Consider the following 27,409-nt stretch of genomic DNA (forward strand, 5'->3'; position numbering starts at 1 on the left):
TTTACGGACAGAAGTGAGAATAAATGAATGAGAGTCAAGAGAAAATTATTTTAAGTGCAAAAAATAAGGTGTCAGTCTAAACCTGTGCAGGTTTCATAAGTATTCAATTACAAAAATGGATTTAATTATAAAACACTAAAGCAAGTGCTAAAGCAGACATATTCTACAGCTAAATTAGCTTAGAACAGAAAGGCAGAGAAAATTACTAGAGAAATGTCCATTATCTATATTTAAGTAATAACTGGCAGCTATGTAGCTATTACTTCTGCTAGAGAAAAAGACAGGAAAAGTATGAAAACCACACTAAATCATTTGCTTAAAGCCTAGTCTAGAGCACTTGCATCTCAGGATCTTGTTCCTTAGTAATAAAATTTATTTTCTTTCTCTAGTACTGTGCCTGCCTCAGAAATGACAAAAGAAATTTAAAATGCTGAAGCAGCCTTAAATATGAGTCATGAATGATGTGTCAAAAAATGTGTATTATAGGATTGGTCTTTCTACATCTTTACTCTGTGGCTGTTTCTGACTCATAGAATTTGTACATGTATATGCTTATTTTGGAAGTTAAAACTGTTAATCTTGCAAGTTGCTATTCTGTATTGTTTTAAATCACATGATGGCAATTAATTCAACACAGCTGTACAGTCAGGCAGGTTTCTGCTTTTTTTGAGTTCACAATTTTGAACTTCTGTTCTTTCCTGCACTCCCAGAAATTGAAGTATCAAGCACGAGGGTCTTCGCCAGACATTCGACAAATTGACCTCGATGTGAACCGCACATACCGAGACAACATCATGTTCCGGGACAGATATGGTGTGAAGTGAGTAAACTTCTTACTTAAAAAGAGATTTTAGCCTTCCTTTGGATTCTGTATTTTTCTCCCATTATCTAATTCAGAACGAAATAAAGCAGTATTTTTGTATGTGAGCATTTAATTATTGACAACTATAGGCCACGGTGCTTTTGGATTTCTTCAAAAGGTTTTGTTTCATTTTTTTTTGCTGCCACTAGAGGAGGAATATTAGGCAGCTGTCATCTTTAAAAATGCTTAATAGTGAAAAAAGTGGGGATGCAAACATCAGTATTGTTGCTTGCTTGCAGCATCAGCACCCTGATGAGAAGAAGAGGGTATTTTTCCCCTTCTGTCTCTGTATTAGTTCAGTTTTTAATCTCCTTTTCTTGCCAAGGCAGATTTTATGACAGTGTGCTGTTCTCAAAAAATGGTACTCAGAGCTGTGGATTTTAATGTGATAATAAAAGAAACATTTTCTTACATTATTATTCTAGATATTTTGTGGAAAAATCCTGAACCAGGGGAATTTCTCAGATGGCTGTAAGGGAGGAGCACAGAGCAGAGATTCTCAGGCTGAGGTGGTTCTGTGCAGCCAGTGCAGTTCTGATCCATTTGTGCAGGGCTGGCAGTGCCTGTGCTGCTTGGGCCTCTCTTCCTTCTGTGCACACATTTCAGATGTCAGCAGAAGCCCATTGCCTCCTCAGTTTGGGGTTAACACAAGCAGAGCCAGCTCCAGTCCCTGTGGCTGGTGTAACCACCCCCTCAGAGTCCACAGGAAAGCCTTTGGTTGCCTAAAGCAATTTCACACTTGGAATAGATCTTGGAATTACTGTACATATATTATGCATTTCCAGCAATGCCTCCATGAAAAATTCAGAAATCATTTCACATAGCAATGAAATAAAGTCCCCTGGGTAAGTCAATTGCTTGTTTGACTTTTAAGTAGACTGTATGTCTTTGAAAGTTCATTCTTTTACAGGTCTTCAGTGCTACCATCTAGTGTAAATAATACTGAAATCACTGTTATTCTGTGTATGGAACTGTGAGATTGAGATTGAGCTCCTTTGCTCAGTTTCATGTGGTCAGCTGAGGGTACAGGAGGTTCCTGTGTTCACTGGGGACCTGTTAGTTTGTCATTGTAAATGAGGCTCCAACTTAATGTCTAGTACCTTATAACACTTCGGTTACTGAAGAATGGCTAAACTTCAGTTCTTAAACCAAAATGTCGCAATACAGGTGTTTTGATAAAATTCTCCGATTTTAAAGTATAAAGTTTAACGTATAAATCCTCTTCCCAAAAGAAAATAAACACCTTCTGGCTTATGTTTTCTTTTATTTAGCCTGCTAATATCTCTTTCCATTAATTGATTAGTAACACGGAGAAAATTTCACTGGACAGAAAAAGGGCAATATGCAAAACTCTGCTGTTAAATTTTTGTAGTTTTACTTGTAGATGAAAGGAGGCATTCAGGTATCCAGATTCTCTCCTGAACAGGTGACAAAAATTAGCTGTGAGTTTAAAAGTTGATTATGAGAGCTCTCCACTGTTACTTTCACATGCAGCTTGGAAAGAGCAGAGTTGTGCTGGTGTTGTTTGGGGTTTTTGTCTGGCTACCTTCACAAGTTACACTGTTTTACAGAAAGCAAGGGACCTCTACAAATCTCTCTGTAATTCTAGCTCTGAAGTACCCAGAGATCAACAGAGGGCTGAGCACAGGATGCTGGGCCAGAGTTAATATTGTTTTTCTTCAGTTTGACAGTAGCAGTCACTAGAGCAAACTTTAATTTCAGTGCCAAGATTAAGACACCTTTGTGGCTGCCTTGTGTATTTCACATCTTCACTTCTACATCTCTGTTTGGAATCAGTAACAGCTGTTAGTGTTCTGCAAGCACAGAAAACAGGTTTGGGGAATTTAATTTTTGGCATTCAGAATAAATCAGTGTTTCAAATGTCACCCATGCAGTGTTTCACTTTACCTGTCTGTAAATGTGATGATGTGCCACCACTCTCTTCTAAAGTATATTGGTAATTTTTGAAACATTTCAACATGTAAAACATCATAAAGGTGCTAATTACAAAACAGACTAGAAATCATAAGCACTTATCATTGTGAAGTATGGTTTATCCTGTTCTTTAGTACTAGACAAGTTAAATTGGGAAAACATTTTTCCAAAATGCAGTTCACTACTTCTATGTTTTTCTGTTTTTACAAAATATATTGCTATAGTATTTTCATTTTCTGCTCTTATTTCTCCAGGCAACAATCTTTGTTCCATATTTTAGCTGCATATTCCATATATAATACGGTAAGCTGTGTTCCTTCACACTTAAATCTGGTTTCTCTAAATGTGCTATACGATAATAACTTGCATTTCTTTCTCCCTTAAAAAAAAAAACAACAAACATTTCAGAGACCTTTGGAAGTACATAGAAAAAAAAATATTTGTTGACATATTTTGAGCTGAAGTTAAAATAAAGCACCTGAATTATGAGTTTTACTGGACAGACTGAACTACGCTTACAGTTTGTAATAAGAATAATGAATTTGTGTTGTGCTGGAGTGTTATGTGACTGATATTTTCCCCCACTATGTTATCTGCATCCCTTTCATTTGAATGATGGGGAGGAAAATTCTGCAGAAAGATGCATGTTGGAGTCCAGAGGTGTATTTCATAACCTGAAAGGTTTTAAAAATTTGGAATTAGTTTAAAAGGTTGCATCTTCTTTACATAAGTGCTTGGTCTTGGCTGCAGTCTTGAATGGGATTTATTAGAATGGGGTTTCCAGACTATATCAACAGGGTTAGAAGCTTATGTATTTTGTAATGTCTTTTGGCTGTATCTAAAAATAAAAGAAAAAGAAGTGCCTTCATGTCCACATTTAACTGGGGTTTTAATGCACTGTCCCCTCATTCCCTGGGCCCATATTGAGCATTTCTGTACATCTTCCATTTTAAATCCACTAGCAACTCCCTAGAAGTCAATATAAAATATGTTAGTTTTAGAAGAGGAAAGAGAAATTAAAGCATGTACTTGAATTAAATACTGGTTTGTTTGGATATTTTCAAAGTTCTAGAAAATGTAATCTTTCTGTCTGACCTTTTCTACCTTGTATAAAATATTGGACTGGTATTTTCAAGTTGCATGAATAATTATGTTTAAAATCAATAATCAGAGTGTAATGATGAAAGTATTATAGTGAACTTTTTATTTTGCACTTCTTGTTGTATTTTTCCTCTTAATGTATCACAGTTCTTATGCTTTGGTTTAATCTCTAGAACAAAGTTGTGATAGGAACTTGTAAACCTGAAAAAACCTCCTCAACAATTATGTAATTGTCCTTACAAATACTTTATTGATGGGGTTATCTTTGCAGCTGAATGATAGTGACAGCTGGTCCCTGCCATAAAATTCAGAATTAATAGCAGAGGAAGTACTTAAGTTCAGTTTTGGAACAATATTTTTTTCTTTGGGTTTATTACAGTTGCTTGCTATTGGGCTGCTAAACTTGAGCAAGTTTATAGTTAAAAGTCACTCTTGAAAAATCCTGTGTTTATCTGATGGTGCCCTTACTGTAAACAAGAATAAAGCCAGATATTCTCACCCTCCATAAAACCCCAAAATTAAAACTAAATGAGAAATGCATCCATTAGACAAAAATATGATACAGTAACTTGAAAATATTAGTACTGACCAAGGATTTCAGTAGTGAGTTTTAATGAGCAATCAATACCTCCAGGTTACTTTTCAGTTGGAGGGGGTTGTGCATCATCCCTTCTATCAATCAATATTTTTAATGTTTAAATATGAAGTGTGTTTGGTGGGAAGCTTTGCCAGCAGAACAGGCATCATCTTTCCTCCACTAACTCAAGGAAAAACTAAAAGCTTATGGCTATGAAGCTTTTGTTTCCAGCATTTTAATATGTCCACTGTATGATTTTCAGGAAGTTGGATACTGTCAGGGAATGAGCCAGATCACAGCTTTGCTCCTGATGTTCATGAATGAAGAAGATGCCTTCTGGGCTTTGGTGAAACTTCTCTCTGGTCCAAAGCACGCTATGCATGGTATGGAGTTTCATGTCAGTGTATTTAGGTTTCAACCTATCTTATTTAAGCTGTAAATTATTTGAAAATGAAACTGTTCTGCTCTGATTGGTCAAAAATAAAACATAATGAGAGCTTTATACTTGGGGGAGGTATTGAATGTTACTGAAGCTCTCATCCATAAGAGAGAGTAATGGTTTTTATATGTGATATCTTTCAAATAGTTCTTAATGAAAATCAGATGGTTTCCTCTTCTCTTATTCTCTCAGGGAATGTAACCAATTGAAAACTGGTTATGTAGACATCTATATAGCAATAAAATAGTAGTGGAAGCCTAATACAGAATGTGTTAAGTAATATTGCAGCTGTGCTGTCGTTTGGCAGGACAGGAATCTACAGTAAAAACTGGACTTGTGTTTAGGCATGAACTTCAGGCTTCTCAGTTTTGTCTCTACCTCATGTCTCTACACAGAATTTCCTGCTCTCATGGTATTGTTGCTCTTATGTTATTGGTAGTTCTCTCCTTCCTTGCCAGATTTGGTATGATCTATGCATATTCTGTGGCTGTTGGTATGAAACAAGTCCAAATTCCAAAACCTTTGTGATGTTGTAGTTCTGGTAATTTAGTAAAGCTGTGGTTCTTGGAAGCCTGAAAAACTGTCATCCAGAACTTGGGCTTTTTAGCAAATTTCCAACAAGCTCTAACTGCTTTTCCCTGCTGAAGAATTTCTCATTTTGTGATATCTTCCTTCCCAGGCTTTTATTTGTTCCTGAATGTTATTCACCCCCAAAACAAAGGGATAGTTTATTATTTTGCTGTTTACAGTTCTGCAAAGCTATCAACTTGGTGGGAGTAAAAAAGTGTGATCTGATGTCAATGTCATAAATGAAATTTTGAATTCATCAAATATCAAAAGATTTTCTTGAAGCTTTACACAGTGATAACACAGACTAAAAACATCTTGCAAAAAACCCCCAAAACAACCTATAGATTTCATAATAATCCAAACCTGTGTAATTGTAGCCATGTAGAATATTGAGCTCCTCAAAGCTCACAGAAAATGCTTACTTTGGGGGAAGTAAGTAAAAATCAGGTCCTTATTTACCAAGTCATGTGCATGATAAACAAGAGGATAAACACAGGTAGATGAGTTGCTTGAGATGTTGTAGACCTCCTTCCTTCCCTCCTTTATTCCTGTCACACACCTGTCAAGTGATGGGAGAGGACATGAGGGTGCTTTGAGTACCCCAAGGCTTGATGAACTTCTCCACAGGGCATATGAACCATTGTGTCACAGCTTTATCATACACACTGAAAGGGTTTTGGCAGTTCCTGCTAGGCAAGTTTGCATTTATAGAGGTTGATAAAACTTTAATTATAACTCATATGTTCCAAATCTATCATTTATTAAATGTTGCCAACTAGTCTAAGGTTCTGCTTTCAGCAGGTTGGACCAGATAATCTCCAGAAGTCCAGGAAACCTAGATTTCCTGTGATTCCTTCAATTTATGTGTTTTAAATGTCACTGTGCATCTGTAAATATTCCTGTAGATTCTGGAAAGGAAACATTAAAACTGACTTAACTGATGTCATATTATAGTTTGCACTTTGTATGTTCTTCTTTGGGGAAAGTAGCTTAAAGCCCTGTTTGTCAACTCTTTAAAGCTGAAGGAATTTCAGTTCCAAATTGCCAATATCCATGAAGAAAAACTTCTACAGTTGCACTTGATGCCACTGACCATCAGATAGTTCTCCAAAATGGGCATCTGCCTATGGAAATCATGGGAGTTGGCTAAGTAATTAAATTAGAATTACATTGGCAAGATTAGGATGGTCAAAAACTTCTCCCCACAGACAGGGTTTTTCATGGTTTTTTTTTTTTTCAATTTTACCTGACACAGTAACCTGGGATACTTTTTGGTTGCAGCCCATTAGCCAGACTAATTTCTAGTACAGAAACTACATGAAATCAAGAGATGAATTTGGCCTCTGTAGTATTTCATATTGTATGGATGATGTAAAGTCTCTAAATGATAAAATGCAGACATCTGACCCTGAAAATGATCAACTTTTTTGGAAGTTTTTTTCCATTGATCTTTCTTAAAAATTCAAGATAATGAGTTGGTATATGTAAATGTGAAAGAGCAACCTTCCATGGAAAAAGAACCTTTATTGTTATTGTTGATGGCTAATTAGCTTTGATGTAGTCACTGTTTACAGTAAGAAAAACACCAAATGCCTTGCCTGTGTTATTGAAATTTCCTAATATAAAACCTGACATTTAAGTATTGTAGAATTTGCATTTGTATCTATGAAATACTAAACCTGTGTGAATCTGAGGTAGTAAATCTTATGTTTTAGTGACTGTGCACTGAATTGCACAATTGGTAACAACAAAGGCTTTGCTTTTTGGTTTGGGACTTTAGTCACTCTTTTTAAAGAAGTTGCAGGGCTACTATGGGTCTGTACTTGTTCTTCCGGTTTTCAAACTGCTTAAAATATATTGGAGTTTTTAAATAAATTTAACTCTGCTGATACCTCAGCTGGGAAGGGGTCTTAGAGTTTTCCATGTGTAATCACTAAAATAATTAGATGGGTTTTTTAATGTCCTTTGTTTCTGGTGTGTGAGCTCAAAGTCTTTACTTGTAGGATATAATCATGATATTTGTCTTGCTAGAATATCACTCTTGTCTTTTTTTATGGTCTTTTCTTCAATGCAGTTCTAGTAGATACCTGTGCTGTTTGCCCTTCTATAATGAATTTTCTGCGCTATAATTTCAATTTTAGTGGGTGAGGGTTGTGATTCTTTGTTTTGGTTTTCTTTTAAAGAATAAATGTGGTTTCCACATTATCTTATATTGGTTTGACTAATGTAGGACTGATGGATCTACTGTCATTCGTCATTTTGATCTAATAATGGTCACTAAGGGAATGTACTGATTGTAGCTATTTAGGCAGGGGTATGTGCATATCTGTATAGAAACAATATCAAAATACTGTTATGAATATCTCTTCAGATCCTGTGGTCTTACAGAAGGATAATGTTCTTGGAGCTTTAGTGGTTTTTTTTAATGTCATTTTATAGTACAAACACCTGTTAAGTGACCAACTTCTTTTCTTAGGTTTTTTTATTCCTGGTTTTCCAAAACTGATGAGGTTTCAGGAACATCATGACAAAATTCTGAAGAAATTTTTGTCCAAACTTAAGCAGCATTTGGTAAGTATTTATTTCACTATGCAAGCCATGCAAATTTACAGCTTTCTACCTTGTTTCAGTTCAGGTGAACCCACTAAATCAAGAATAAGCAAACTTCAGGAAAACAAGTGAAGTTTTAAAAGGCAGGAGTGCTGTTGTTTTCATTATAGACAAAGTTATGGTGCATCTTGAAAAGTTGTAAAATTATATCCTAAGAGTGATTAATTTGGATGTCTGTCTCACTTTGGACCTCTGAGTAAAGGACAGTGTGTGGTTCTTCTTTTTGGCCTTGTGTGAGCTTCTGTAAGCAAACTGATGCTAGAACATTTTATCAGGGGGTTCTTGTATGTTTAGCTTGTGGTTCATCTCTGAACAGAGGTGATTATAGGACCAACCAGTTTTAATTTCTGTTTAAAAAATAACCTTGATAAGAGGGGTTAATGGTCCATTCAAGCTACATGTAGAGTTTTATCTTTTTTAATGTTTTTAAATAGAAAATAATATTTTTTTTTAAATATTGGCTATATTTATTCTAAGATGTAAATTATTTTCCTAATGGGAGAAAAATGCCCTGTCAGTAGGCATCAAGAATTTTGTTTAACAGTACATTTGTACTGCCAGAATCCAGCTACAGTTCTTAAAAGGTAGTGTAAGAGATGCTCACTTGCAGTAACATTTTTTTCCTAATTTCTTCTTGTGAGTATGTCACTAAAATGAGCCAATGTTAATTCCTCAAAGACAAAAGTAAAGCGTGCACATAAACCAAAGGGATTTGGTCCATTGTTTATTCAGTGTTCGTATAACTCAGTTCTCAAATTTGGTCCATAATTTTTGGCAAAGCTGAATCTGGCAAGCATAGAATATGATGTTATCCCACAGTTAAAATTCAGGATTTGTTAACGTTTCAGCTTTTACTCTGGCTTTTCTTCTTACTGTGCAAAGGACTTAGAAGAGCTCCATGAAGCTGCAGAGAAGCTTTAGCAATCTTTGAGTGGGTGTCATACCTGATAGATTATCTGTGCTCTAGGACAAATCAGGCCCCTTAATTAAGAAATAAAATTACTTATCAGCCTACATCCTGTTTGAGGCCCACTGGTCAAAGAATTTGGTTGTTTTCCAATAATTTCTGGTGGATATGTATTTTTGTAAGGAAGTCCTTTCAGTCTTGGGCATGAATTGTCAGCCTTGCTACAGAGAAAATGAAAGACTTAATGGACCCTGTGCCTGAACTTGGGTTGCCCCAGAATATTGCTTTATATTCTTGAGAGAGGATTTGATCCTCTGCTCCCTCTGTCCCAAGAACATGATAAAAATCTAGGATGTATTAATACTTTAGCACCTCTAAATGCATGTTCTTCAGGTGGTGAAATTGATGAAGAAAAGCTATAAAAACCAGAATTTGCCTCTGTTGGATTGAAGTAACAGTGTCTTATATAGTTAAATTAATTATTTATGTTTACTATTGAGTACATTAGCCTCGAGGGGAAAATGTTTTTTAATGGAGAGTCCAAGGCATTACCTGGATTTTTGAAAGTATTTTTCAACTTCTGTGCTGTTTGCAGGACTCCCAGGATATGCCCACCAGCTTTTACACAACCAAGTGGTTTTTCCAGTGTTTTCTTGATCGTGTGAGTATGTTTTTCTTTCTGTTGCTGTTTTTAATTGTGACTTGGGGCAGACTGTTTTCACAGCATTGCCTGATTCTGTCATTGCAGACTCCCTTTACATTAAGCCTCAGGATATGGGATATCTACATACTTGAAGGAGAGCGGATTCTCACTGCTATGTCTTACACAATTCTGAAACTGCACAGAAGTAAGAGAGAAATCTGTCAAACATTTGAAACCTAAACAGAGGTTCAGCTAGTTTTGTTCTCATTTTGTGTAGTTTGACCTTAATGTGTAAAAAATCTTAGTTTTCCACATGCCTTATGCTGCTTCTAACAGATAATTTTCATTCCTTATGCACAAAAAGTTAAAAATCTTTGCTTTATTAATGTGTGTGTATTGTGGGTTGATCTTGGCTGGATCCTGGTGCCCACTAAGATGCTCTATACCTCACTTATCAGCAGGACTGGGGGAAGGAGAAAACAAGATGGACTTTTCTGGACACCAGTGCAGCACTGTGAGGGCACCTGTGGGGAAAATTAACTCCACCTCAGCTGGGCCCAATGCAGTGTGATTGTCAAACAGAAGTATTTATTAGAGTAAAAAAGTTGTTTGGACCTCAAGTAATTTGTATTACTGACTAAACTATGGGGAAAAGTGTGGTAGTTTCGTGGTAGGGAAATGGCTTCTTAACCCCCACAGGATTTAAATCAAAAAAGCACACAAAGAATCAAGACTGTGCCACTAAATGCTGAAAATCTACCAGCAAATACCTCAGCAATGAGGAATTACCGGTCTGTGGCACTTTATACCAATGTTTGTCCAAGAATGTAATTCAAATTCAGAATTTCTCTAGTCTGCCTGTGTGACCTTCTCCTATATCTCTTGACTTTGGGTGAATTAAATTTGAGATTTTGAACAGAACCGTCTAAAGCATCTATGTCTGGTTCCCCAGAGTGACTTGGCATCCTAAGTTCCAAGGACCCAAAAAGCTTTTGAGGGTGGATGTTGGCTTCTAAATAGATTTGAGCATTTCTAAGGATGATACCTTGTAGCTGAACTTTGAGACACTCCTCCTGTGGGATTTTGGCTTTCTGTGAAGTCATTTGACTCTTATGTAAATGCAGAGGTCATTGAGGGCCCCATAGAATCAATGTTTTAATTTCCTTGCTAGTTTATCCTTCTTGAACTGTGGTGATGCTATCTTATTGTCTCACTGGGATGTTTTCATTAGTTTGTTCATAAACAACTTTGAAAAATGGAACAGGTTACCTTCTACATTATTGCACTTGAGAAAGCTAATCATTTGGAGGCAAATCATTAGGCTTAACATTTTGGTTTCTCTTCTTTATTTGCAAACAGATATCTACTTGATTTTTTTTTTTTTTTCACCACTCTTTTAATGGGAAGACCTGAGGGAAAAAGTCTGAGTGTGGATTTGCTTGCTTAGCAAGTACACAGCAGCTTCCTCCAAGATCAAACACTGGCAGAACCTCACGGCTGGCAGAGAAGCTGGCAGAAGACAGATTCTGATTTGTTTCCCAATTTCTTGTCTACCCTCAAAACCATGGATGGTATAGCTATTCAGTCAGTGTCATTGTAGAATGCACGCCAAGAGCATTTTTATTACAGCACCAAAACAGTTTTTTGTGGTTTCCATATTGAAATTATACAGCTGAAACTGTTGTGGATGTACAAATGATGAAAAAAGAGACATAGGTATGCAGTTACAGCCTTGCAATCGACATGGCCTTATTGCTGTGTAACAAGGGAAACAAAAATAATCTGATAATTATAAAATGACTTTCAAAATATGACCTGAATTTTCAGAGAGCCTAAAGCAATGGTTCTGAAGTGTGAACTGCCATCATCATTTCATTGGGAGTTAATTCAGTTGTGAACGAGGGTGCTGTAAATAGCGATTTTTAAAATGTTTATCTGCTTTTCAGAGCTCCCAATAAGAGAGATGATGTCTGTTGTACAGATCCACAGCAGTGGTTTTAAGTTGAGGATGCTGGCTGACAAATAAAGGCCTGAAGCTGTTGGACATGAGAAAGCTCAAGGAGGATGACTTGTAGTTCGTTTTCTGAAGGTGCCCCTTTTTGAAAAACATCCTAAGTAAAGAATAATGTGTAGAAAGGATTTCCACAGTGACTTGCAAGTGAATTTTTAATGTATTTTTAGATCTCTACTTGTAGAAATCTGTTATCTGCCTAATTAACAAGTGTTTTTCATTCTACTTTGAAAACAAAAGCACCTCATGACTAAAGTACATTTTTGAGTGTTCATTATCAAGATATCTTAATGTATAATGTAATCTTTTCTCCTTATATAGAGCATCTGATGAAATTACAAATGGAAGAGCTTGTAGAATTTCTGCAGGAGTCTTTAGCCAAGGATTTCTTCTATGAAGATGACTTTGTAATAGAGCAGCTCCAAAATTCTATATCAGAATTGAAAAGAGCAAAGCTGGATTTACCAGTAGCTGGTAAGAAACTTGCAAATATGCAGAGTTAGATATTTGGAGTTATTCACACATTGGTAATTTTTTAAATGTTAATTAATGCTGTTGAAAACTGTGCAAATATTTTCCTCTTCATCACTGCATAGATTTGGGGAGTTTTTATCCAAAAATATTTTACAGTGTAAAATCACCACTTTTCCTTTTGTGAATTTTCCTCTTTTTTTTTTTTTTTTTGTTTACTGTTTTTAAGGCAATGACAAAGCACTGTGAAAAGTAGCATGTTCTGGTAATTTTATTAACTTGAATTTATAAAACCTTTCTGATAGAGGTTCAAATACCAAGGTTTCAAAGTGTCTGAAACACTACATTGCCAGGGAATCCAGACTGTTTTGTAGATTGATTAGATGTGGACCAAACTTCAGGTCAAATAGCTTCTTTTGTTTGTCAAATCCAGATTTTTAATTTTTTGCAAGTGATAAACTTGCTGGGTGTTTAATGGAATAGTTTTCATTATTTATTTTTAGCCTTTGTACTTTTTGGTTTCAGATAAGAGATGGTTGTTTCACGTGGCCTTATGAAATGTATATGATCTCTTTTTCTTAAGAGTCTATTTTCTTCTCTATCCCTATCTCTGTAGTCTTTAATTAGAATTTTTCATGTAATTACTCAGAGTCCTTCTACTTTATCCTTGCTAATTGTAGAAAAGTATGTGAGAACATTTTTTTTTTAAATTAAAAATATGGCAGAACTTACCTTGAAGTTAATAAGTTGCTGTGGTTAGCTTTCAGAAGTTAGGAAGTGACAGAGTAAAGGTTGCCTGTGTGGCATTGTTGTGATAATTTGTTCTTTCATTAATGAACTTAATTTTTCTGTTTCTGTTGACATTATTTATTGCATGTAGTATTGGGCTGTGTCAGAACTCCTCATCACAAGTAAATACCTGTTTTACCTCCTTCTTCAGATCTGTTCCTATGAAGTACAAACACTTTCTGTGTATTTTTCTTATTTTGCTTCTTTTCTGAGTTCCCATTTCTCTTGCTCCCTATTCCTGTGTTTTGCTCTGTTCCTGAATTTCTGTACAATCTGTCCATCAGAATTTCTTCCACCCACAACAGGTCTTTCTGCCCTTTTCATCTGTTGCTTCCCCTTTCTCACCACAGCATTCCTATTCTATCATCTCTCCGTCCTTTTTCCCCAAGCTGAGTTTCAGTTTTGACTTTCTCTTCAGAAGAAGTTGCTCTTTGTCCCTACACTTCAGCCAGGTGCTGTCTCAGGCATCTTGTGCAGTGGGTGACAAATCTGAGAGCAGCTGTGTCCTTCAGCATCAGCTCCACACCACCATGTTAGAAGGAGATAGATCATAGGAGTCCTGTCTGCTCAATCCTAAATACAGAGTTCTTCATGGTTATGTTTCAACAGTGAGGGGGTTATCCCAACCGCTTCACTTCTCTGTGGATGCATAGATTTTTTTTATGATTCATCAGTGAAAAAAGTTCCACCTGAAACTCTGGTAGGGGAAGAATTGGGAAAGATTTTTGTAGTTTGCTACTTGGTGGAGATAGTGTATCTTTCAGCCTAGAAAATCACATGTATGTAAGTAATGTGGAAAATATGGAATTTACTGGAAATTTTCTTGATGCAGAAGGCAGACAGTCTGTTCCTAACTTGTTTGTTTTAAGGCCTTTGTTTTGATAGAACATAAAATGTATCCAAGTGAAAGTTTGTTTGAGAAGACTCTGAATTTTCATAGAGAATTCAAGGAGGATTTAGGCGACATAAGAGCTACTCCCCTTGTGACAGCGGTGTGAAAATGTGAGACTCACTGAGTCTTCTTGTGGATACCAACAGCAAGGAATGGTGACTTTGTCTTCTTCTTGAGACATTTTGGCAGTGGGATGCAATTGTTCAGTTTCAAACCATGCACACTTAGGTGTAACCTCTGATACAGTGAGCTGACAGCATGCTAAATGTTTTGGGCCATACATAACTTCTTAATTTTGCTAGCTAAAGAAAAATCAGAAACAAAATGTCTTTCTTGTGTTGTTTTTTTTTCCCATGAACATGAATGAGAAGGTTTAATTTTAAAACAGGAGGAGCAAAGGCAAAGTGAAGTGTATGTTGGTGCTGGAATTGAGCTTTTTCCTTTTTGATTACAGATTAACCAGGGCAAGCCTTTCTGTGTGGTATGTTTTTGCTAGGGGTAGAAGGGAATGTTATTTAACCTTTCACAGACTAAAAATAAGATGCCTTCAGCCTAATCCCTGGGAATCTAGCTGACTTTTCTGCTCTTATTACTTGAGTGAGGCTGCCACATTTGTCCTTGGTATGAATTTCATAAGCCTTTGCTTTTATTTTTTTGAGTTTTCTGCACTCTCTTAATTTTGGTTTTATTGATTACTGTCTTCAAGCAGTGTTCTCTTTCAGGTTTTGAACATTCTCTAGACATTCAGCTTTGCTTGTGTGTTGTTGATAGGATACCAGGTGCCCTCCTCAGCTGGGCAGAGGAGAGAAAACAAGAAAAGACTTCTGGATCAATACAAGGACAGGGAGAGATCACTCAGCAATTGCCATCATGGGGAGAACAGACTTGACTCGAGGAAGTTAACTGAATTTGTTAGCAATTAAATCAGAGTAGGATAGTGAGAAATAAAACCTTTATAAAAACCTTCCCCCACTCTTCCCTTCTTCATGGGTTCAAAGTCACTCCCCTTTTTTTTTTTCTACCTCCTGCTTCCCAGCAGCACAGAGGGGCAGGGAATTGGGGTTGTGCTCAGTTCATTGTACATTGCTGCTTCTTTCTTCTGTGATGAGGACTCCTCACACTCTTCCCTTTCTCAAGGGTGGGGTCCCTCCCACAGGTTGTCAAAACCTGGCCATGCAACACCCATGCAAATGTTTTACTACCTTGAATTCCACTGTTTTTCTTCTAATTTCATCCAAAACGTATGGAATATATGTGATATGACCACAAAAAATACCAGCGTGCTCATTTAAGTATTCACTGAGAAATATTTCACTCATTTAAGTAGCCTGAGAAAAGAATGTTTATTTTAGTTTTCTTATCTGAAATCAAAGCACTGCTTCCTATCTTGTTCTTTTTTTCTTTTACACTGAGCAAAAATTACACCTTTAAGAGCTAAAGTAAAAATGCATGTTAGGATCAAGAAAAAAAAAATCTTCATCTTGCAGTTGCATCAGTATCAGTCATCCAGGAATAGCAGTGAGCTAATTAAGCTCAGTGGAATTTTCCATCTGGCATCCTTTGTTAGGCGGTATAGATTTTCCTGCCCTAGTAGGGTAAGCTGCAGTAGGATATTAAAAGAGGTAATAACTTTTGTGTTACTTTAAAGTGGATGTCTGTTTATGTCTGATGTAGCTTTCTCTGGCTCACTTCTTCCATGGCTTCTCTCACTGAATTAAGGAGCTCCTTGTTCCCTTCAGAGCAGAGAAAGAAGGGACTTGTTTAGTATTTTCTCTCTGACAAAGCCCTTAAAATGCTCAGCCAGAAGAAATGCGTGTTCAGGAGATCTTGCTAATTTTGGCTATCAGTGATTGGCACTGGTTTTGCCAATACCAGGGCTGTTTTGCATAAAGAAGGCCAAGGATTTTCTTCCTTTCTGTGCTGATTTCCAGCAAGTGCTGACCAGTGTGGGGCAGCCCATACTTAGCAACTCCAGCCTGCAGAGGTGGTTTGAAACTCTGATGTTGTTCCTACACCCCAAGGTGGGTATCCCTCTATTCCCATGACTCTGGAGACAGGGGTTTGTGTGCTGAGCTCACCTTTGATTGGGGAACTGTGGTTTTTGAGACCTTGGAGAAGGGAGACTGTGACAGCTGTACATAGAATCTCTCCTTGAAGGTACTCCTCTGACAAAGCCTCAAAAAGAAAAGGCATTTTGTATTTTTTGGATTGCCTGGAATGTGATGAAGAATGTCCATACCCTGGCTGGTTCTTGAAGAGCACTCTCACCTAAATCTGTGTGACTGTACATATTCTCCTGGAGTCAGATCCAATGTAAATTCAACCATCTCTTACTTAATTCAAGGGTGATATTAAGACCATAATGAGAAAAATTTTCTTGGTATACACCATTGATTTCCAAAATTCCTTGATGCAAATTGTTTCCTTGTCTGTTATTTAAAACAGCAGCTAAATTATATAAATGCTCACAAGATATGGATAGAATTTATAGCTTTGCTGTAATTTTTTTCCTGTAGGACTACATGAATAATGCAATGCTTAATAAACAATATTTATATATGGATAGATTTTTATAGTGTCTGACTTTAATAAACAGAAGTGCTTACCAGTGAAAGTTTCGTATTAAAAATATGTTGCTGAAAATAGTTTATTAATCCAGTGTTTTGTAAACAAGACAGCCAGGCCCATTTTCAAGGTGTGAGGCCCCTCAGGTCTCTTCTTGAGACAGTTTCTTACCTGTGTTTTAATATAAGGGTCCTGAAAAGGGTGGGCAGGGTTGGATTTTTATGACAGAAAGTTTATATAATAGACTTTGCAGCAGCTGAAGGCCTTAAATCAAAGACAAAGGTCTTGTACCTTAATTTTAAAGCAATATTGGCAAATTTGGAATCTGCTTATGTCCTTGTGATTGACACCACTTTTAAACTGCAGTTCTTCTAGTTTTCACAATCTTTTCTGTATTTGGTGAAAACTAGAAAAGTTTGAATCTTGCATTTGCCATAAATTTTAAAATGTTTATCTGATATTTATTTTTGAAATTATTAAATTTATTATCAGTATATTTTATTTGATAATTTATTTTACACAGTAATCAGTGATAGTGCAGAAATGTATACTACCTCAGTAATCTATTAAATAATGTCTGTTCTCTCTTGTTAATGAGCCTTCTGGCAGCCATAGCAATAGAAAAATATGTAAATCAGCTTGACTTTCCTGTTTCTGATGGTGTCTTTCTTTTGGTTGTGTTTTGTTTCAGAGGAATTTTGGATTTTTCTCTTGTACTTCAAGGATACACAAGTAGCTATTTCAGACAATGCACTGAATTCTTTAATAAACTAAACTATTTTTTTCTACTTTGTTTTTTGTGTGATGCAGCTACTTTACAATACTATGAACTAAAGTAATATGTGGAGTTACACTAATACAGTTAGTATATATCCTAAGCAGTTTTAGACTTTGGCTTTGCATCATTTAAAAATCTTTGCTGTTTAAAACTTGCATGTTTCAACACATGATCCAAATAGTTGTGTTGGTCATTGTTCAGATTGCTGTTTAAAACTGACTTTTCAAGAAAGTGTATTTTCTGGAAGAAATGTTGAATTGGGAATGTAAAACAGTGGTTAAGTTTAGAAATTTCTTTTTTGCAAGAGCACCTTACAGATGTGCAGCTCATCACCTGTATCGTCTGCCTAGTAACCAAATCTGTTAAGATTTCTGTTGTTTATCTGAATGCAGATGTTTATACAATAAGTTTTCCTTACTGTCGAAGTGACACAGCTGCAAGAGAGGCAAACAGTGCTTTTAGTTTCCTTTTAAGTTGTCCAGCAGTATTTCAAGTAGCAACTCCTTTGCCAAAGATGGCATATAAAGGAAGGAGGAGCAGAGGTTGACTTTTCAGACAGCAGCTAGAGATTCTAGTGCAGACACTCAAATTTCTTTAAAATTTACTTGGTCTTGTAAACTGAAGAAGATGGGATGTCACTGGTCGAAAATAAACACAGAATTTCAAGTTGTCATTTTAAGAGTTTTTTTTTTTTATGACCATTACTATCCTTGAAAATTGTGTTAGAGCAGTCAAAGTGCATGTATTCTGGTGCTGAAATTAAGGACTAGACTGTTATTCACCGGAGAGAGCACTTAAAGCACTTTACTCCAATTATATGTCTGCTACTCGATGCACGAGGCTGTTAGTGCCTCCTGAAGCAATTATCTGTAAAAGTCTTGTAGTGGAGATCGACTTCCACTGGGTGGTGGCCAAGGCTTGTTTGAGCAGGAGGAAGTAAAGAGTCAAACTTTCTTTAATATGGCTTATCTTTCTTATCTTTTGGGGGACAGTCAGATCTGCTCATATTTGCTTTGCTCCTTTTCTTGTCAGGGAATATGTTTGCCAACAACAAACACAAGCACCTGGTGGTTCCTTGTTTTGCTTAAGTTGTCTCCCTCTATTTCCATTGTTCTCCTTCCTCACCCATTTTTTCGCCATATTTCCTTTGTTGTTTACTTATTTTATGCTATGTTGCATAGAAGCAAACTAAATCACTACCTTTCTTTTAAAGAAAAAATAAAAAATCTATAGTTTCTGCTCTGTAAACTCTGATACAAGCTATTATAGTGCTTGTTTTTGGGAAAAGCCAGTAACTAAACTGTCTAGAAACCTACTCTGTTGAAGGAAGGAAGGAGATAGGGATGAAAGTAGACACATCCATATCTCACAGGAATACTGGCAACTTGGGAAAAATCTCATTACTCAGATTGCTTCAGAGGACAAAGGGACTTTTTTGATTATTGTACAGGTCAGAACAGTCACAGCTGAGCTAGACAGCTATGTCTTAACTTCTGGTTTTAAAATGCTTTCAATTCTTGTATGTAAATACCACAGATTGTATAGAAAAGCACTTATCCCAAAAGTACTTCTTGTAGAATTTGGCAGTTTCTTCATTTCTCAGTCTGACAGTGAATTAACTCAGATCTTGGATCACCAACACAAACAGATATCCGATTCAGTTTCCTTAAAACATCCAACTGAAATTTCTTCCGGCTCAGATCTGAGGAGTTTGAACAGTGAGTGTAGGTGAAGTAGTACAGGAGATGGTTGAGAGCTGTGTGTGAGGCTTTAGGCAGACTTGGAGTGGGAGAATGTTAGATAAAAGAAACAGGGCTGGAAGGAATTGGTGCTTTTGCATGCTTGTCTGGCGAGCTGTTTGTGTTCCTCTTCAGGTAGGGATGTTTGTTGTGACTTGGTTTCTTTTGTTTGCTTTTGCATGATGGTTTTTTATCCTCAGCTTTTTGCTTTTATTACCTTTTTTCTTTCTTTCTTCCTAGCATGCAGTGTTGTGGGTTTCTTGCTGTTATTGCTGATAGTGGGCTGCTTTAAAGCATTCCCAAACACAGTTGGCATGCTCTTTATGCATTTGAAGAGTGTCCCATTGTAGTCATGTGCATGGTGGTAATTTGGTTATCCTCTACTTGTTTGTTTTGTGAACTTTTTTGGAACTTCTGGAGGTTTTCCTTGAGTGTTTTTTGTTTGTTTGCTTGTTTTTTTAAGTTTTTGTTTCACTGGAAGTGGCAACTCTCTGTGTGTATAGGTATTTATGTATGATCTGTACACTTCAATTAGAATTAAGTAGCCATTTTGCAGTTTCAGAAAAATTCCTTAGAAGGTGACTGGTTTGCAAGATGTCTTTTTGCTGCAACATCATAGATCCTTACACAATTCCTTTCCTCTCAGTGCTTTTTTATGGCTGGAGGTGATCAGTGCTGGAGCACCTTTGAACCAGAACAAGTCCTGTTCTGGTAGCCTTCATTCCTGAGTTGGTACCTCCAGCAACGTGGCCTTGCTTAGTCCCACAAGGAGATGTGGGTGACTGAGCAACCACTGCCCCTTGTTGGCATCCAAGGTCAAGTTAAACCAAGTTTTGTGGACGTCCTGTGGCTCAGGTTCAACCTGTATTTCTTCTTTTCTCCCCTGAGCCTTTTTCCACACGTTCTCATTGTTCAGTATTTTGTTTTCCCTGACCGCACTGAGCTCTGGTGTAACCGCTATAAACATGGTATCACGTTCTTAAAATGCAGAGGTTTTCTTCTAAATGAATTATTCTCTTGCAATATTTTCCTTGTGAATTAGTGTTGAGTTCTAGCAATTTCACTGCAGACATGGAAAGATTTCTCTGATAGTCATTTTACAGCTGTTATTCCTGTTATAGGATGCATTATATAGACCATGCAGCCCACATATGCCTGGCTGTAGGGTGTTCCCTTACCCTGAAATGAGAAGAAAAGGTGACACAAAGCAGCCTCGATAAAATTCAATAAAAATGTCTGCAGTATTCTCACTTGGGTTTATTAGAGCTTAATGGTAATTAGGAAGCCTTAAGTGTGTGAAATTAAAAACCAAAACCTCACACAAACCCTACCTTTATAGTGCAACCTAGTATATTTAAAGGAATCTACTATTGCTCTGTAGGCATTTCTTAGAATAAAAGCTGGGAGAAAATAAATCAGTTCATGCTTCTGATGACCCTGGGCAAATGAAGGAAGCATTGCAGCTACCAGAGGAACTGGTCTTCAGGTTTTTATATATATGACTAGAATATTTTAACTTAAAGTGTGGAAGAAAGTAAACACTTTTTCTAATACATGTCTTCTATACAAGGACAGAAATTAAATAATTTAGCAATGCTGCAGAGCCATTTTCTTGTGCTATTCCATAACTACTTTGGATCTCCTGGAGGCTATAAATGGATTAGCAGCCCATAAAGATTAGTTCTGTATGATTTAGATGGCAGGTTTTTTGTATGTACCAAAGTATCATTTCTTAATGCAGACTTCATGCTATTTTCACATGCAAGATTAGTGAGACTGAAAGCACTGCAATCTATGGTTTAAGTATCAGGAATATTTATTATGTGCAAAATTCACTTTTATTTAGGAGACAAGGTCTTCAGCTTTGCCTGATGGTGTATTTGAGGATGCAGATAGAATTAAGTGATACAAATGCCTCTTGCCAAACAGAAGTTCAGAAAGTGAACTCCTATTCACAAAGACTAAAGGACACTTTTGGAGAGGCTGGTGCTGCAGTCAGTGTATTGCAGAGCTGTTAAATAATCTCTTTTACAGCATCTGTGCAACTCCTTCTTTTGTCCCCTGATCTGTTATTCCAATGGTGGAACCCTCCCTTGCTGGGGGTGCAGGTCTGAGAGCCCTGTTCCAGATTTTATTTTGGAATAGTGGGGGCCCATATGGAAGGAGACCAAACATGAGACTTGTAATTCCAAGAGCCACTGACTGTAGCCTAGTGCTGAGGCCTGGCCTCTCTGTGTGTGCTGTATGTGAAGTGAGGTTTTGAAATTTTTTCTGAAGCAAAGGGTAGGTTTTACGTTTCCATATGACCTTTGGCCCTTACAAAGAGAAATCAAGAAAACACTAGTTTAATTGTTTGGCAAATCTAGGCTGTTTCTATTAAATGCCTTTATTTAGTTAACTTGTTCTTATCTTATCATTGTGTTCTTCTCTGCTGTCCTCCTGCAATGGTCTGCCTGGCTCAAACTGAGAGGTTTCTTTTTGTTTATATAGCAACTGATCCATGCTGGTAGTTTGTTATGCTGTTATAACAAATAACAGTCACCTTGGCTGCTGGCTTTCCTCAGTGTATCTGTATCATGAACCACTCATCAAAGACTGAGTTCCTGCTCATGGCTGTATAAATGAACATAGCTCACTTGTAACTACAGCCCTTGTCAGGGAGAGACATTGTGTGTATTCACTCCTGTGAACCCTTATAGACAAACAAAAATAATTTAAATTACAAATAGCTAGAAAGTGAGGTGCTAGCTCTCTGATCTCTGATGGGAAGAGATTCTACAGTCCTTGCCTTAGGAAGAAGCAGGGATTAGACAAAATAATTTTACCAACAACCATTTTATGTAATTTATTTTGCATAGCATTTAAGCAAGGGTAGCCAGCAATTTCTTTTTTCCTCCCTACAACAGAGCTTCTGTTTATAAATAGATACACAGTGAATAGGACTTGTTTGGTAGTGCTGACTTTAAAACTTTTGTGGTTTTTGTTTTTTAAATGCTGAACATCAAATGAATTAAATCTAGATTAATACATTTAATGAGAAGTGCATGACCTTTTCTTCTTATAATGGGAAAGTAATGGATTACACAATTAAATAAGTTATATGCAAGTAGATATGATAAAATACTTTGGCTGCAATTATGGAGGGCATTGACTGCTAAGGAGAAAGATTGCAGTAGAAAATTTGATGTGAATTGTCCTGTGAGCAGCATCGGGCCATGAAACATTTCTTCGTTGTTTCTGTATGTCAGTGTGGGTTGCTCTGAGTCCCCACACTGTTGATGTTTACCACTGGCTGTTGCAATGTGTTGAGCTCCAGTCTGGGAGAACTTTCCATTCAGTCCTTGTTCTGTAAATGATGTTCTTGTGCCCTGCAGTACCCACCCATGGAACACTCAATTGAAACCATGATGTAGCCAGTATTGGTGTCAGCTGCTTCAGTGATTCTGTATTCATAAAAAGCTGAGCTGAAAAAAAAAAAAAAATCTGTGTATAGAACCTTTTACTAGAGGTTTTTCATACTGAGGATGAAATTTCTAGACAGGAAAGGGGGAACAATATCATAATTGTGTAGATGTTAATGAGAAGCTTCACCCAAAAACTGAAGTGAGAGATGTTCAGAGATGTCATCTGGGAACTTTATGCATGTGAGGGAGGAGCTGATGGTGTGGCTTGCTAGAGGTGAATATTAAAGGATAAATGAATGGAAAACAATCTGTTGGGAGAGTAATATTGGATTTTTAAAGTGGACAAAGCAGTTTGCTTAATGTAACAATGTGAGGAGGGTTCCGTACAGAGTAGGTACTATAAACAATATGTTATCTAGGAAAATTAGGGTTCTTCCATCAGTATCATGATAGAGCAAAAGTTTGGTGAGATTGCATCAGCTGTAGGAAGGAATAACTGGTTGGGATGAGAGGCTAAAGAAAATTGGTGTTCAATGTCAGTATACAGAAGAACCTTTGAGGTGTTCAGCAGAATGGTGACCCAGAGGGAGACCCAGTTAATTTCTAGCTATTTGTGCTTGCATGACAAACAGATCAAAGAAGTTTCCTACACAAAGGTGAATTTATGTTATTCCTCTTCTTGTTTTAGGTAAAGAAGATGAATTTCCAAAGAAGCCGTTGGGGCAGATTCCATCAGGACCTCTGCCTTCTGTGCTTAACTCTACTCCAATGCTTAATGGACAGAACAGTACTGGTACACAAGCAGCAAGAAGGACAGAGACAAGACCATCCACAGAAGAAGAACCAGAAAGTTCACCAAATGACCGAAAAAGAATCAATTCTGTGGAAAAGAAACCTTCATTAAAACAGCAAAGGATTCGACCAGTAGAGACACAAAACAGTTTGCCTAAGAATGAGGTGGATACCAGAAAAAAGCCTCAGCCAGCAGAGCAAGACAACTCAAGTCTATACAATAATGCAGCTGCTAATCAGAATTCTAATGCTACTTCCAATACAAGAAGGGAATTTGTACCTAAGTGGAATAAACCATCTGATATCAAAATAATGGAAAAGACAATGCAACTTACTGCAGAGGTGAAAGGGAGACCAGTAAACCATTCTGTTTTGGGCCCACCACCAAGTCCTGGAGAAATGCAGCCTTTGAATGTAAAGCAGAAGGTGGGGGTTTTGGATGCTGATGAAGGTAAGCGAGAGTCTAATGCATCTCAGTATGACAATGTTTCAGAGGATGAAACTGAGAATGAGACTGTTGTTGAAGAAATGCTTGAGAGAGCTCATCCACAAAGTCCTAGGCATGTAGCATTTTCTAATAGTCCAAGAAAGCAAATGGAAAAAATACCAGCTCCATTAAAAGTACCCAATAATTTTACTTTCACTTCACAGCCCAGATCTCCAAAATATACATCTCATTCTGATGGTCCATCTCATGGACTGAATGTAAAACAGCCACTGCCAGGTTATAGTAATCCTCCTACTTACTATGGGAATTCTCCAAAGCATGTTTCCAGTATAGGCAGTACAAGTTCTGCATCTCTGCATTACCACGGGAATCGGCCCAGCCCCTCTGGAAGGCCATACGCTCCTTTTATGTCAGTAGATTATTCCCCAAATAAACTGCAAATTAATTCCTATCCTGCCGGTCGCCAAACTCCTCTTTCACCAGCCCCTACTCAGACAGAAGTCGCTCCTGTTGATGCATACACCAGCAACTCGAGATCCTCTCCAGGTGTCAAGTTCATAATCCCTCCAGATTATCTACCAGAGGAGAGAAAGTGTCTGGACGCCGCCTGCATCTACAGACACTACAGGCAGCATTGGAGCCAAGACCTTAACAAAGGCCACATGGATAATTTCCAGAAATCCCAGCATTTTCAGCCAACACCTTTACAAGACCACAGTCTTCCTGCTGTTTCCGTGGGTAGTCCAGTGAGATACAGGACTTCCCCAGCCTTGGAAGAGAATGGTTCCCCACAGTACCAATATGCAAACCCATCAGCTCAAGCCCAGCACTATCGGAACAGAACCGATGGATTGTCTATGCATGAGTCTGTGCTTCTCTGAGAATCTGGCTGTGCTTAGTAAAATGGCAAGAATCAAAACCAGTTGAACAGTACTGTGTTAGTAGTATCCTCCTCAGTTCTCTGAAATGTGGATGGTCCGTGTGAGTTCAAAAATAACGACACTATTTCAGAGATGTTTCAGACTTTGGTTGAAAGCTGGTGGAGTTCTTGGACTTGCATGGAAGCTACTGGAAGTGATCTAATGCACATAGACATAGCAATAAGCTCATTTACATCATGTGGTTCATGCTGTTGTTGCTCCTTACATTTTAAATAACTCGTGTTACAATCCTTATGCCTAAAACTTGTAACACACTGAAAAGTTTTGACTGACATTGTTAATGCACTGTACAGATGTGTGCGTGTGTGCGGCTGTGTGAGTGTGCACTTACAGTACACAAACTCATATGGAAAAGAGCTAAAGAGTTTAAATTGAAATTCATTTAACTTTGGGCAAAGCTTGTGAAGTACTTTTATTTCATATTATTTTTCTTTGTAATTTATTTGAGAAGCCATTCTTTTTGAATGGGAATTTCTGTCATTTTTATACAACTGCCTCAGCATCCCATCATCTGTTCTGGGCAGGACAGATGCTTTGGGATTATTAATTTAATCATATGTGAGAGTTAATTTCCTCTCCTTTGACTACTGTTTGTCATTTTACTCAGCAGGAAGGAGAAGGCAGGAAAAAGCAGAAAGCCAAAAATGTTTCTCTAATCTGGCTAAGAAATGGTGCTTAAATTTAGGGCAGTGTTTAGGAGTTTTTTAAGTGCATCAAAAATGGAGAATTTGTACCTTCTCATCCAAATCTACCTTCAGAATGTCATTCTATATGCAAAAGACTGAAGCACAGTGAGACTAATGCCAGATACAGAAATGGTGCTGCACCCTTCACTTTTTGCCATGCTGTGCTGTCAGACTCAAACTGGTTGCAGGGCCAAATCTCACAGGTATCAAAGAATTGCACAGCTGGTTGACACCTCTGTGAAGTGCATGCAGGAGTTTGAGCTTTGCTCCAAGCTTGGCATTCCTTGAGCTGTGTGAATATGCAGTGTCCCTTGTCGAGTGGATTTTGTTGTGTTTTGCCCTTTTCCCCCCACATTGCTGGTGGGTTCCTGTCTGTGGTGGGACGTGTGCTGCTGTGCTGTCGGGCTCACACTGCGCGGTGTTTTACACTAAAATGACCCTGACTTGTTGTTAACAGGAACCTTAAACTCCTGCTGATGTAAGTAATTCTAATTAGTGTTTGCAGCCTTTTCTACTTCGTGTTTTCCTGTCTGTTTTGACTGTGAATTGGGGGTGAAATTAGAAGCAGGTGAAGTGGCACGTGTAGGGTGGAGTCCTGCAAGCTGCAGGACACACTGACCTCTCTCCCGGAGCTGAGGCAGAGGAGGGTCTCACCAGGAGAGGTCCTTGGAGTGCTGAACAGAGAGATTTCTCTAATACTGAAGTACTAAACATTGTTATCAACACCAGTTTGGAAGGTTGTCCTGTTCCCTTTTTTTTGTAAGGTTTGTTAACCGAAAACATAGAAATGGATATTATTTTTTTTTCCTTTAAAGAATGAGCTTTAGTGCCTATTATTGCTGCAGGTTGGCTCTGTAAGTTTTAAGGTACAGAAGTAAAACAATTTTTACAAATGGAAGTAACATTTACGTAGTATGTTTCAAAACATTTTTTTGTGTGTATATAACGTATCTGATGTAATTTTTAATAACTGGGCAATTTTATATTTTAAAAATTGCAAACTGCAGCGAAGTAACTGTAGCCAAGCACTACACTGAAATTCTAAACTAAAATTGTGAAGATAAATATTACTTGGGCTTACTTTAGTTCTGATTGCTTACAGCAGCTTAGAAATGTATGTATATAATATTGTGGCTAAGTGTAATAATCTCAGTGTTTAATGATGGTTCTGTAATTCATAATGAAGCTGTACAATTTATTTGTGCAAACAACTTGAGGCTCCAAAATATGTATCAGCATTAGTAAATACTGTAGATTTTTATATATAAAATATATACACACTATTTTCTTATTTCATCTGCAACAGTTTTATAACTGTGTACCCTATTTTGATGTGACTGTATTTTTAACATGTTAAAATAATAATAATTAAGCTTATGTTGTTTTGTCTTTCTTAATTTTTTTATTACCTCCAAACTGGACTTTAGCTATTCTCAGCACAAATAATTGCTTTTCATAAATGAATCATGTGTATATATATGATGTTTCCTATTTAATTTGTACATGTTTATTTTTAGACTAAGCAGTGTGCATAAAATCTATATAGTGCTTTTGCATTATTGCAGAAGTGGCAAGATTATTGATTATAGTTTATTACACTGCTAAACCATAGCCTGTCATTTGCAAAAGCTAGGAGCATAAACTGTGATCATTATTTTCTGGTTTTGTTCTAATAATATTACCCAATACCAGTTTAAAAGAGAATTGTTGGCATAAGGAATTTGCAAAGTTGCATTGATCAAAATGCAAAATAATAGTCTTACTGTGGCTTCTGTCTCTCACATGTTTGGAGGATGCTATTGAGTTGATTTTTTTAAAAGAAAAGCAACCCAGCCTTGTGTCGTCTAATTGTAGTGCAAAATACAGTTTTATTTTCATTTAATTGGACAAACCAGACTCAAGGTACAGCCATTTGAGGTTTGAATTTGTGCCAGTAACAAAACCCACTTGATGATGCAGAGTGAAGGGAGACGCAGCTGTGCCAGTGCCTTGCTGGTGGAGGGGCTCATCTCAGTGTCATGGCTTAGATATCCTCACAAGAGCTTTGCTGTCATTGTTTTCTTTGATCTGAAAACAGTGGAGTGGTAAATACCAATATAAAATATTTGAGACCTTTTTTTTCTTCCTATGGTTTAATAGTTTTTCAAGATCTCTGCTTTGAGCTGTATAAACTGTAAGTTTCTTGTCCAAGTTAGTTGTCAAGGCTTTCCTTGTGCTTGGTGAGACAAATTCAGCATAGGGATTTGGAG

The 27,409-nt window shown here is 37.2% G+C and overlaps 1 protein-coding gene across 5 annotated transcripts in view; it reads left to right on the plus strand.

The window, feature by feature from the left end:
* The window catches only part of USP6NL (USP6 N-terminal like), a 111,243-nt gene extending 84,709 nt beyond the window's left edge, over window positions 1–26,534 (plus strand). For all 5 annotated transcript variants that reach the window (XM_021530972.3, XM_021530975.3, XM_021530974.3 and 2 more), the window contains 8 exons: window positions 711–820; window positions 3,052–3,100; window positions 4,738–4,858; window positions 7,961–8,055; window positions 9,597–9,662; window positions 9,750–9,849; window positions 11,977–12,129; window positions 22,982–26,534. In XM_021530972.3, the coding sequence (XP_021386647.2) occupies window positions 711–820; window positions 3,052–3,100; window positions 4,738–4,858; window positions 7,961–8,055; window positions 9,597–9,662; window positions 9,750–9,849; window positions 11,977–12,129; window positions 22,982–24,414 (2,127 nt within the window). In that variant the 3' untranslated portion in view covers window positions 24,415–26,534. The remainder of the gene's footprint in view (window positions 1–710; window positions 821–3,051; window positions 3,101–4,737; window positions 4,859–7,960; window positions 8,056–9,596; window positions 9,663–9,749; window positions 9,850–11,976; window positions 12,130–22,981) is intronic.
* The last annotated feature ends 875 nt before the right edge of the window (window positions 26,535–27,409 follow it).

This window comes from Lonchura striata, chromosome 5 (assembly GCF_046129695.1).
Source record: "Lonchura striata isolate bLonStr1 chromosome 5, bLonStr1.mat, whole genome shotgun sequence".
NCBI classification, from domain to species: domain Eukaryota; kingdom Metazoa; phylum Chordata; class Aves; order Passeriformes; family Estrildidae; genus Lonchura; species Lonchura striata.